The sequence below is a fragment of the Mus pahari genome, chromosome 19 (assembly GCF_900095145.1).
Source record: "Mus pahari chromosome 19, PAHARI_EIJ_v1.1, whole genome shotgun sequence".
Lineage (NCBI taxonomy): Eukaryota > Metazoa > Chordata > Mammalia > Rodentia > Muridae > Mus > Mus pahari.
The window spans coordinates 19,718,127-19,730,946 of record NC_034608.1 but is presented as its reverse complement, the minus strand read 5'-3'; the positions used below and the strand labels follow the sequence as shown (position 1 = coordinate 19,730,946).

The 12,820-nt window shown below is 46.9% G+C and overlaps 1 protein-coding gene across 4 annotated transcripts; it reads left to right on the top strand.

Moving 5' to 3' along the window:
• Positions 1-1,567: 1,567 nt before the first annotated feature.
• On the top strand, positions 1,568-12,820 carry LOC110337146 (zinc finger protein 235-like). Of its 4 annotated transcripts, none has more exons than XM_029531771.1 (4): positions 1,568-1,621; positions 2,562-2,619; positions 6,382-6,508; positions 9,952-12,820. In XM_029531771.1, exons 2-4 carry the CDS (start codon positions 2,605-2,607, stop codon positions 11,910-11,912), a joined length of 2,103 nt encoding a protein of 700 aa, XP_029387631.1. In that variant the 5' UTR covers positions 1,568-1,621; positions 2,562-2,604; the 3' UTR covers positions 11,913-12,820. The 4 variants fall into 4 exon arrangements, with proteins under 4 accessions (XP_029387631.1, XP_021075558.1, XP_029387630.1 ...); XM_021219899.2 differs by having other exon boundaries at positions 1,570-1,638; XM_029531770.1 differs by having other exon boundaries at positions 1,572-1,677.

Here is a 12,820-nt window from a genome sequence, read left to right as displayed (position 1 = left end):
TCTCTCTCTCTCTCTCTCTCTCTCTCTCTCTCTCTCTCTCTCTCTCACACACACACACACACACACACACACACAGAATGAATCTGGTTTTTAAAAGAATTGAATGAGTGTGTACCAGTAGATTAAATAGAGTTTATACTCCTCTCTGTGGCACACGGTTCTATATACCAACCAATAACCTGAGCTACAGTTTACCGCAGATTCTGAGACTCAGGGTTTCTGCAACCATCCATGGGTTTGGATAAGAGTAGCCTCTGCCCAAAGTTCAAATATTTGAATGGTTCTTCATAGCCTGGTGCCATGCATTCTGCTGTAATGATAATGGACTAAACAAGCCCCCAAATAAAAGCTCTCTATTTTAATAGTTGCCTTGGTTATGGTGTCTCTTCACAGCAACTTAACAGTGAAAAAATAGTCTGTATTCTACCACCTCTCTTTCTCACTTTCCCAGCCCCTCTCTAGAAGATTCTAGGCATGTGTCCCCTCACATCTCACAGGGATTCTGTGAAGGTACTGACTCTGCTGCTCAGTCAGGCTCCTATAGCTCCACAGCTGAAGTTTTAGCTTTTATAATGTAGTATAATATGGGTGTTGGTATTCTGTCTCGACTCCACCCCCACAGTTACCTGGCAACCACCAGGTGTGCTCCTCCCCAGTTACCTGGCAACAGCCAGATAGGCTTGGCCCACTAGAAAAGGAGCTGCTTGCCCCCTCATCCCTCTCTTACATTCTCTTACTCTCCTACTGTTGCCTTTCTTTCTCTTGCCTCTTGCCCTCTTGCTCCCCCTCTCCCCATTCCCTTCCCTCTTCTCTCTCCACATGGTCATGGCCAGCCTCTACTTCTCTACTCTCTCCTTCTCTCTGCCTTTCTCTGCCTCTATAACCTTTTAACTTCCCTCCCCATTCCCTAAATGAACTCTATTCCATGCTATACCGTCATGTGACTGGTCCCTCAGGGGGAAGGGATGCCTTAGCGTGGACTCGCTGAGGCACCCCCTCCCCCACACCTCACCTCACCCCCATAGAACATATTCTTATTCCTCTGTATCTTATTATAATCACAACAATGGAACTTAAGTGTTCTAAAAAGTATCCACAGCAAGGCGTGGTGGCCCATGCCCTTAATACCAACACTTGGGAGGTAGAGGCAGGGAGGTCTATGAGTTTGATGCCACCCTGGATAACAGAGGAAGTTCCAGAACAGCCAGGACTACACAGAATCTGTCTTGAGGGGGCGGGGAGAAAAAAGCGACCACTACCACCAACTTATCTACAGTTGTTTTCAAGGCATTTTACAAATAAAAAAAAAACAAAAAACCAAAACCAAAAACCCAAAACCCCCAAATCCCGAAAGCAACTCAGGAGAACAAGCTCCCAAAAAGCTATATCCAGGGACTTAACTACCTAACTATAGTTAAACTAGCAAGGAGTTTAATCAAACTTTTAGCATTCTGGGAAATGTAGTCCCAAAAGAGCACCAGAACTAGGCGCTTCCACTGAGGCATTCTGGGAATGGTAATTCCCGCTCCAGAGGCTGCCAAAGTCGCGTCCACTTCCGCAAGCCAAGACGGCCTGGTGGTGTTTCAGGAGAAGTGAGATCCTGGGGCCTTTCTGTGGCCCTGTACGCTCTTGCTCCGGGTTTGTCTCATCGGGGACCGAGTCCGCGGCTGGGGAGAAGTGAGAGGCGGGGAGTGGGGGCGGGGGCACTCCTCTCTAGCTGGGCTCTTCCTGAGGTGGCGCTGCTCGGGATTTCTGGACCCATCTCAGCTGCTTGTGGAGCCCCGGGGAGAGTCTAGCTTCCCACGGGAGTCTGTCAGAGGAACCGTGATAATAGATGGCCAGTGCCCTAAAGCCTTAAGTAGTAGGCAACTCTGGTTGTGATGTGATGATGCGATGCGATGCGATGCGATATAACATGATTTACTTACCTATTTACTTACTTAGAGAGGTAGGCGTGCCACAGCTTGTATACTGAGGGGATCAGAAGGCAACTTTTGGAAGTCCAGTCTCTTCTTCCACTGTGTGGGGTCCAGAGACTCAGCGGATCAGTTTCAGCGACAGCCTTTACCTGCTGAGCTTTAGGTTTTTATTGGTCGTTATCTTTACGCACGTGGGAAGAGAGACTTTGTGGAGGTTCTGGCCAATGAGCAACAATTACTAGTATTTAAGCCTTTTACAGCAAGTCAGAGGGATAATTTCACTCCCATGTATGGAAACAATAATAAGTAAGATAGCTGTCACAGTTGACAGACCCTTCTGAGTGGTGGTCAGTCATGACACTGCATGCATCAGAGTTTCGGGCTTCTTAAACATTTGTTTTTTCTGGGAAAGCCATCACTACATGCCTGTGAAGGTAAGAGTGCCCAGCACCCCTGAAGCTTCCAGAAATAGAGAATGTGGTGAGTGAGTCTGGTCACCTGGAGCCTTACACTACCGGTTAGTAGGAAGTAGGTTCAAAAACCTGGCCAGCCCACACAGCCCTTGGGGCTGATGGAGAAGCTGAGGAAGCCACGTGGACCAACTGTCCTAGCTGTGTTCTCACGAAGCCCTTCCTCCCTCAGCTTGCTTCCCAGAGTCCTGCCTTGTCTCAAAGAGAAGAGAACAATGACCAAGTCACAGGTAAGTCGGGTGGCTTCCCCCATCCTCACAGTGCTAGGGATTGGAAACAGGACCCCTGCATGCTGGGCAGGTGCTCTGCAGCCGAGCCTCTCTGAACTGCATGAAGGGAGAGGGGAAGTTGCTGAGAAGAAAGGTCTGGAAGGAGGAGGGATAAGAGAGGACAGTGGGGACATGTGCTCAGAGTGCACTGCACACGGGAAAGTGTAAAAGGATGAATAAAAAGAATTTGGAAAAGTGGGCTGGAGAGTCGGCTCGGTAGGTTCCCAGCACCCACAACTGCCTGTAACTGCATCTCCAGGGTGCCCAGCACCCTTTCCTAGCTTCCCAGGAACCTGCACACATATATACACACAGACACACATACATTTAAAAAACATTAAGTTCACTCATATTTTAAAAGTGACATAATTTTCCAAGGTTTGCCTAATTTTGTTCTGCAACTAAGTACAAGTCTTCCCTATTCATGTGACTTATGAATTTTTTTCACTTTAAAATTTTGCATGATGATAATGATTGAGAGAGTTGTAACTATGCCAAGGCCATCTTTTGGAAGTTGGGCTTTCTTCTTCCACCTTGCTGAAACAGGGTCTCCTGTTTCTGGGACTCTGTGGAGACAGGTCCTGGTGCTCACTGGCAGCCATCCTACCTTTTTTTTTTGTCAAGTTCTAAGCCACAGAAAGACCCTGACTCTTAAACAACAGCAACCAAAAAGGCGGTTAGTACCTGCGGAAGGGCACCAGAGATTGTCCTCTAACCTCTACATGCTATATGTAAATATATGTCAATGCAGGCAGACACGTGTGCACACATGCACACAGACCTCTGCTCACCCTCATTTCCTGCACTGGGCGTCCTGAGCATTCATTTCCTGAACAACCATGGAGAGTGTACGGCTGCCGCCAACTGCACGCACGGCTTCTGTGGTTGACCCAACTTGGGTGATGAAGGAATGAAGGAAGGACAGACTCACAGATGTGTGGACAGACAAGCTGGGATCGAATGAGCCGTGTGCTCTGATGGAGACACACCAGCAGCCCTGAAACTCCGTTCATGTATTAGACACCGCGGAGCACCCAGGAGCCATGCATGATTCAGGAAACTGCAACATGATTACTAATGCAAAGGGGTAGTTTACACGGTGTTCAGCCAAGCTNTCCAGCTACACAGTACCCTCAGCTCCGGGGAGTAGATGCTTGTTTTGCTAACAATAGTGGTTATTTTCCCTGTTAATTTGTAGTCACTAGGTATCCCTGATTCTCTGTATTCTGATCTAAACTGGATACTTTTAAAATTTTGGGGGTACCTTGGTTAAGTGATTAAAAATGGCAGTTTTCTGAACTTTCCTTAAATGAAATTTTTTGCATTTATTGTATGTATATGTATGGTGAGTTACACACATGCTTGAGTGTGCACGTATGTGTGTGTATGTGTGCGCACACACACACACACACACACACACACACACACACAGAGTGCAGCCTTTATGGAACACTGTGTGACCATGATTGGCTTAATACAGACAATAATGATAGTGTTGTTGGGGACATATTGGCTGCTTAATGTATATTATACAGTGTTCTGTGTCCTTTCTGGGGTCTCATTTAATCCCTTCAGGCACATTGGTATGGAGGTACTGTTATGCAGATGGTAGTTGCCCAAGCAAATCAGGCCAGAGCCTTAAAAGTGTGAACCAAGATCCTTAAGCTTTACAAAGTCAGTGCTCCCAAACTTGGCCCTGAATGCAGCTACTGTTGGCAGAGATGTGTTCCTACGAGCACGGGATGAGCTGCATGTCTCTTCTAGAAGGTTTCTGAAGGCTGGGATCTTACTTAAGGTTTCTTTTTTCTCTCCCCTGAACCCCCAAGATAGTTTGTCTGTGTAGCCTAAGCTGCCCTGGAACTCACTTTGTAAACCAGGCTGGCCTGGAACTTGGAAATCCTCCAGCCTCTGCCTGCTGAATGCTGGGATTAAAGCCATGGCTCAGCCACAATCTGCCTTAGTCTCTATTGATGCAGCAAAACACCGTGACCAAAAAGCAAGTTGGGAAGGAAAGGATTCATTTGCCTTACACTTCTATATTGCTGTTCATCACTGAAGGAAGTCTGGACAGGAATTCAATCGGAGCAGAAACCTGGAGACAGCCATGGAGGGATGGTGCTTACTGACTTGTTCCTCATGGCTTGCTCGGCCTGCTTTCTTATACAACCCAGGATTGCCAGCCCAGGAATGGCCCCACCCACAGTGGGTTGGGGCCTCCCCCATCAATCACTAATTAAGAAAATACTTATATCTAGATCCTATGGAGGCATTTTCTTTTTGTTGTTGTTGGTGGTGGTTTTTTTTTTTTTTTTTTTTTTAGGTTTTTCGAGACAGGGTTTCTCTGTGTAGCCCTGACAAGCCCTGGCTGTCTTGGAGCTCACTCTGTAGACCAGGCTGGCCTCAAACTCAGAAATCTGCCTGTCTCTGCCTCCGGATTGCTGGGATTAAAGGTGTGCGCCACCACGCCCTTTTGGTGGTTTTTTGAGACAGGGTTTCTCTATATAGTCCTGGCTGTCCTTGAACTCTCTGTAGACCAGGCTGGCTTCAAGTCCACAGAGAACACTCTGCCTCTTCTTCCCAGGTGCTGAGATTGAAGAGATGAACCACTGTCGCTCAGTTCAGGAGGTATTTTCGTAATTGAGGGTCCCTTCTTTTAGATAACACTAGCTTGCCTGAAGTTGACACAAAACCAGCCAGTACAGCCTTTTAGATCGACAGGCCTCAGGACTTAATGAGTGATTCAGACTTGAGTGCCATCCACCAGATATTTCTGAACACACAGCATTTCATAAGTTGGAGAATTTTTTGATTTGGGAATATTTGCATAGACTTTACTAATAAAGAATTCTGAATCTGAAATTCATAATCTTGCTCAACACAAAAAAATTTAAAGGATGTCCTCACTCATGAAATGGGTTTCAGAGCATTTTGGATTTGGGGATGAAAATACACCTGAGCTGTACTACGAAAGAGGATCTGGGCACCATGAGTGTAGGAGGAGCTGGGCATCATGGGTATAAGAGGAGCTTGGCATTGCCAGCTGTCTCCAGTACAAAGTCAGCACGTTACTCCTGACAGGGGTTGGTTCTCTCCAATTCTGAAATCTGTGACTTCCCGGTTCATGTCCTGGACCTAGTGACCTAGTTGGGGAAATAACACCAAGTTTCTTGCGTAGCATTTCTTCTCTTTGCCTCTTATCCTTCTCTGTCGCCATGGAAATGGGTGAATAGGTGTACTGGCTGGTGATATGTGTCAAGTTAACACTAGCTAGAGTCATCAGAGAGCAAGAAGCCTCAGTTAAGGAACTGCCTCCATAGGATCCAGCTGTAGGGCATTTTCTTAACTAGTGAGTGATATGGGAGGGCCCAGCCCATTGTGGGTGATGTCATCCCTGCGCTAATGGTCCTGGGTTCTATAAGAAAACAGGCTTAGCAAGCCATGATAAGCAAGCCAGTAAGCAGCACCTCCCCATAACCTCTGCATCAGCTCTATCCTCCAGGACCCAGCCCTGCTTGAGTTCCCATCCTGACTTCCTCCAATAATAAACAGGAATATGAAAGTGTAAGCCTAAAGAATAAATAAACTCTTTCTTCCCAACTTGCCTTTTGGTCATGGTGTTGTGTCCCAGCAATAGAAGCCATAACTGAGAAAACAGATACTGTGTAAACAGTTGCCTAGTAACATGGGGTGTGAAACTGAGGTGGCATGTGCTTGCTGTCACAGGAGGCAGTGACGTTCAGGGATGTGGCCGTGGTCTTCAGTGAGGAGGAGCTGAGGTTGCTGAACACTGCTCAGAGGAAGCTGTACCATGATGTGATGCTGGAGAACTTCAGGAACCTCCTGGCAGTGGGTGAGGACGGGGCCCTGTGTCCTTGGTGAAGTCAGAAGTTCACATTCCATGTGTCTGTTGCACTCCACTGCTTCCCTTTTAGGTTTACTTATTTTGTATTTTATGTACATGTGAGTGTTTTGTCTCTGTGTGTGTCTGTGCCACATTCACTCATGATGCCCACAGAGGCCAGAAGAGGGCATTAGATCCCCTGGAGCTGGAATAACAGATAGTTGTGAGCTACCATGCAGGTGTTATGAGCCCTCTTTGGGTCCTCTGGAAAAGCATCCAGTGCTCTGTATGGCTGAACCAGTTTTCTAGCTTCCACTTTATTTTTTAAAACTGCATTTTACATATAGAAGCTGTGCTTTAAATATATTTTTTTAACATTTCCTGTGAGTGTGTGTGTGTGTGTGTGTGGGTGTGTTTATGGCTATGTCTTAGTCAGTGCCATGACCACAAAGGAAAGCCGTTCATTGGGTTTGTTTACTGTTTCTGAGGTTTAGTCCACTGTCATCATGGTGGGGAGCAGAGCAGCATTCAGGCAGACATAGTAGCAGAGAGTTCTACATCCAGATATGTAGGCAGCAGGAAGAGAGAGGTACTGGGCCTGGCTATAGTATTTAAAGCCACAAAGCCCACCCCAGTGACAACCTTCGTCTTACAAGGCCACACCTTCGAGGCTTGCCTCTTTCTAGCATGAGTCTATGGAGGCCACAACCATTCACACCACCACATTCCACTCCCTGGCCCCATAGGCTTGTAGCCATAGCAGAGTATACAAATTCATTCAGTCCAACCACAAAGTCCCCAGAGGCCATCACAGTCTCAGCATTATTTCGAAGTTCAAAGTTCAAGGTCTCTTGTGAGACTTACGCAGTCTCTTAACTGTAACCCCACTGAAAAATCAAAAGCAAAAAGCAGATCACAGAATCCATCATACGATGGCAGACGGACTATGCCATTGTAAAAGGGAGAACGGTGAATACTGAATACTGAAGCAAAGCAAGAACAGAAACCGTGGGAGCAAACTCTGACCTCTGACCTCTGACCTCTGTCTGATGAGTCACAGCACCCTGCAGCTCCCCAACTCCTCCCAGTGGACTGCAACACACTTCTTTCCCTTGGGCTGGTTCTCCTACCTGTTAGCGGCTTTCCTTGGAGGTATTCCATTCCTCTGGCATCTCTGACCTCTTGGGGTTTGCAAGGAAATCCAGGCTTCACCTTCCCAGATTCACACAATGGCCTCTCTGGGCCTCCATGCAGGGACATCCCTGCCACATATCTGGCCTCGGTGGCTTTCCTTAGTTTTAGGGAGTTTCCATAACTCCTCTTTTATGTCCTTGTCCCAGACAGGTAAGTACAGCCACCAAATACCCCAGGACTGCTTCTAGTCTTCTACAGGGTGCTTCCTCCTCCACACAACTGAAGAATCCCATTGCATCGCTCCCTGTCTCAGACTGTTGACCTCCCATTTTACTCAGTAAAATCAAGTTGTTGACACGTGATTGTTTTGTGGAACAGTCTTGCTAGGTAGCCCAGGCTTGGCCAGAAATTTGTGCTCCTTCTGCCTCAGCTTCCCAAGCACAAGGGTTACAGTTTTAGTTCACTGTGCCTGCCTGGAACCATCTTCCTTGTCCCTTATACTCCAGTTTTACTGATCCTCCCACACCCCCTGTCCCTTGCTTCTTGTTTAGGTTTGGTCTCACTGTCTATTGTAATGCTAAGCATGCACCCCTAGACCTGGGGTTTTCATTTAGATGCAAGTGACCCTGCTCCTAAGTTATTTCTGATTGATAAATAAAGATGCCCACAGCTAATAGCTGGGCAGAAGAGACATAGGTGAGGGTTAGGAGCCCAGGTTTGGGGGTCAGAAGAGGACCATGATGGGGAGAAGAAGGAGAAGGAGGAAGTAGAAGTGGCTGTGGGGGAGTTGACGAGGACATGGCCCTGAGGGCTGGCCGACTGGACATAAGAGCAGCCCAGATGAAACATAGTAAGTAATAACTCGGGGTTATTGATAGGAAAGTAGGTTCTAATAGCATAGAGGGTACTTTTATGCCCAGCTCTTGTGCTTTTTAAGGCTTATTGTAAATATAAAGGTTGTTTGTGTCTTTTATTAAGGAAATAAATGGCCAAGGCAGGGAAGAAACCCCGGGTTGGGATTAAATAATTTCTACAACAGAAATTATTATTATATTTTATTATAATTATTATAAACTTTTTGGTCTTTGGCCTCAGCTGTTGTTGCTTTCTTCTCTCTGCCCAGAGTACTCTTCCCCGTTGGAGTGCCATGACCTCCCCCTCTTTGCATTTGTCTTCTCAGCAGGCCCTTCTCTGAGAGGCAGCTTTACATATGTCTCTCGCTCAGTCTCTCCATTCTGCACTTGCCTCCGCTGGTGTCTGAGCACCACCACCCCTGTTAGCACAGAGTAAGTTTTAGCTGTGGTGATGTACACCAAGATTGGAGTGGTTGCACACTCTGAGCAACAACAGCTCCATGAAGATTGTACCCCTTGTGAGGCTGTAGCGACATCTTTCCCCACAAAGCCTTCCCCGTCCCTCACAAGAGCTTCCCTCTCCCAACCCGTAACCCCATTCCTCAGCTTCTTTCTCTCTCTGACACTAACCATCCCTAATGTGTTCTACAAGATACCAAGCTGCATCCCGGGAAATGCATCTCGGAAACACGGATCTTCTAATTCATTTGTTTCTGTTTTCAGGTTCAGAAGTTGTCCCGTTCACCATAGTTGTTTCCTGTCCTCATAGTTTGATCTTGGTTTATATTCTTGTTTCTTTGCTGTACCTCTCACATAATGTTACAATCTTTGTTATTCTGTCAGGATGTCTGCATTAGGTTGGCAGCTGAGATATTCCTTCTTTATTTAGTCCCTTCCCCCTGCTCCTTTGTGAGCCTGGCATTCTTAGGTTGGAGAGATGGTGTTTAAAGAAACCCACTTGCTCATCCCCTTGCAGTCTGCCTTTTTTCCTAGAGAAGCCCTTCCCTAACAGCAGGCGTGTTTTGAGTCTTGCCATCTAAAAGCTGTAGCTCTCTTCTCATAGTTTCTAAGTATGTTTGTGAGATGAAGTTATTCCAGTCTTCTCTATATATTCTCTGGAACTTCCTCAAACTGGACATCATCATTTGGGACTTTGCTGTTCCAAATGGTCCCTGTACACTCTCTCTTTTCCTCAGCCTCCAAAGCTCACTGTGCCTTCCCATTACATTCTCATAACTTGGATGAGTCAGGTTAGGACCAGGTAGGTCTGATTTTCTCTGCTCCCTACAGTCTCATGGTCAATTGTGGATGGCTCTTGAATGTGCATTCTGTTTGCTGTAGATCTTTCTTCTTCAGAACTCTTGTATGTTCATCTTTGATGTTGACCTCCAGTTAATGTTTCCAGAGAGAAATAATGCCCCCCCCCTCCTTGCTGATATTACCTTCTGTTATTTGTTCTTTCAGGAGGCCAGAGTCCAAATAAGATGGAGATTGTTGATGCAACAGGATTAAGGTGCCTTTCACTGGAGCAGCTTCTCCGCCGGGGAATAACAAGCCATAATATCAACAAACTAGCCAGAGCTCCAGAAGCTGTAATCAACACTCAGGGAAAGTGTTCTCAGTCATTGGAGCAGTGCCACTCCTCCTGCCACAGGGTATCAGAAGAGCCTCCCCGGGCTTCTGAGGATGACAGTTCTCTTGATGATTTGACAAATGACCATTCCAGCATTACTGAAAATCAGGAATTTCTGTCTGGGAGAGCCCAGGGTTCTTGGAGTAAAAGACATCTTAGGAAAAGACAGAACCATCAGAAAAACTGTCTGCAGACTCTGATGAAAAACAAGCCACAGCTGTTGGCTCAGCAGCCTCCTGTACATAGTACACAGGAGGGCACCAGGCATAGCCTCAGGGTGCCAGTTCAAAGCATTCATCCAGGAAGAAAGCGCTACAGGTGTCAAGAGTGTGGCAAGGCTTTCAGTCAGAGCTCAGCACTTCAGACTCACTGGAGAGTGCACACAGGGGAGAAGCCCTACAGGGGCAACGGCTGTGGGAAGGCCTTCAGCCGCAGCTCAGATCTCAACATCCACCGCCGAGTGCACACTGGAGAGAAACCTTATAAATGTAAAGTGTGCAAGAAGGGCTTCATGCAGTGTTCACATCTCCAGGCTCACAAGAGAATTCACACAGGAGAGAAGCCATATAAGTGTGGTGACTGTGGCAAACGGTTCAGCTGTATCTCAAACTTTCACACCCACCAGAGAGTCCACACTAAGAACAAACTGTCCACGTGTGATTATGGGAAACCCTTTAGCTTGACATGCAACTTCCACAGCCATCAGCGGGTCCACACAGGAGAGAAGCCATTTTGCTGCAGTGTGTGTGGAAAGGGCTTCAGTCGGATCTCCTATCTTCAGACTCATCAGAAAGTGCACACAGGGGACAAGCCCTATCAGTGCGACAGCTGTGGGAAGGGCTTCAGCTGTAGCATGGATCTCAATATCCACCACCGAGTGCACACTGGAAAGAAACCTTACAATTGTGATGTGTGTGAGAAAGGCTTCACTCAGTTGTCACACCTCCAGGCCCATGAGAGAATTCACACAGGAGAGAAGCCATATAAGTGTGGAGACTGTGGCAAACGCTTCAGCTGCAGCTCGAACCTTCACACCCACCAGAGAGTCCACACAGGAGAGAAACCCTATAAATGTGAGGAGTGTGGGAAGGGCTTCAGTCTTGTCTCTGGTCTACAGGCTCATCAAAGAGTCCAAACTGGCAAGAAGCCATTCAAATGCAATGCTTGCCAGAAGCGGTTCAGTCAGGCCTGGAACCTCCATGCCCACCAGAGGGTGCACACAGGGGAGAAGCCCTTCAAATGTGACACGTGTGGAAAAGCCTTTGGCCAGAGGTCTGGTCTCCAAATCCATCAGAGAATTCATACTGGGGAGAAGCCTTTCAAGTGTGAGGAGTGTGGGAAGGAATTCAGCTTGAATTCCGGGCTTATCGCTCACCGGAGAGTCCACACAGGAGAGAAACCCTATGAATGCAAAGACTGTGGGAAGGGCTTCAGTCTTGCCTCAAGTCTACGAACTCATCAGAGAGTTCACACTGGTGAGAAGCCCTTCCAGTGCAATGAGTGCCAGAAGCGCTTCAGTCAGGTCTCACACCTCCAGTCCCACCAGAGAGTGCACACTGGGGAAAAGCCCTACAAATGTGACAGGTGTGGGAAAGCTTTTAGCCAGAAATCCGGTCTCCAAGTCCATAAGAGAATTCACACTGGGGAGAAGCCGTTCAAGTGTGAGGAGTGTGGCAAGGAGTTCATCTGGAGCTCAGGGCTCAGTGCTCACCGGAAGGTTCACACAGGAGAGAAACCCTACAGACGTCGGCAGTATGGGAAGGGCTTTACCAGGCCTCACACTTCCGATTAACAGTCTGTTTCAATGTAAACATAGCAGGAGATTTATATCAAGTCTGTAAGAAAATAGTTGTAAACAAAATATAAGTTAGCTAGTATACAATGAGAAAAAGCATTAAGACACATGGTGAATTATATAATTAGTCAGATAGCATTCTGATAGGAAATGATACATGTAGATTTATATTTAACAATTTTGTAGCCCCTACATCCCCTGGATATAGAATTAGAAGTCCAATCAGATGCAATCAGGGACCATGTCTGCAGTATCTTCTTCTGCTGGGGTCTCTGGCATGGGCGGAGAGTCTCCAGATGATGATGGCTGAAATGGTCATGAAGGAAGGGGCAGGTATAGAAGTCTCTGTCCATGGAGAAGATGTACAGTCAAGTGGTCTGGCATCTATAGGGTCCTATAAATATATAAACAGAACTTCTTCTGAAAAAGCATCGTCTTTTTTATTGTCCAGTTAGTAGGTCTTTATTAGAGGCTTGAGATTTTCAAAGGGGGACTTATTTTTTGTTCAATGATAACAGTATGTGTGGCATGAATTAGTTAAACTGCTCTATGCTTCCGACAGGTTGCACATGCACACCTGCCCAAGAGCTCTCTTGATTCATAAATGAAAGATGCATGCACATACTAGTTAATTTTGATATGCCTTGGCTGACTCAAAGGCTGGGCGCTGCTAATCCTTCCCAAGGCTAGCAAACACTACCCTCCAGTATTCCAGAGTTAACATCCTTTAAAATCTATATTTCATCTCTGCTACCTCGGACCCAATCAGGGAAGTGGCCACTGGGGCCACTTACCCAAATTTTTACGTGGCTGGTCCGTCCTCTACCCCTCCAATGGAGACTCTGCTTCTTCCCCCACTTCTCTCTCCTAAGCCCTGGGATCCTAAAAGTCCTGCCTCTGTCTGT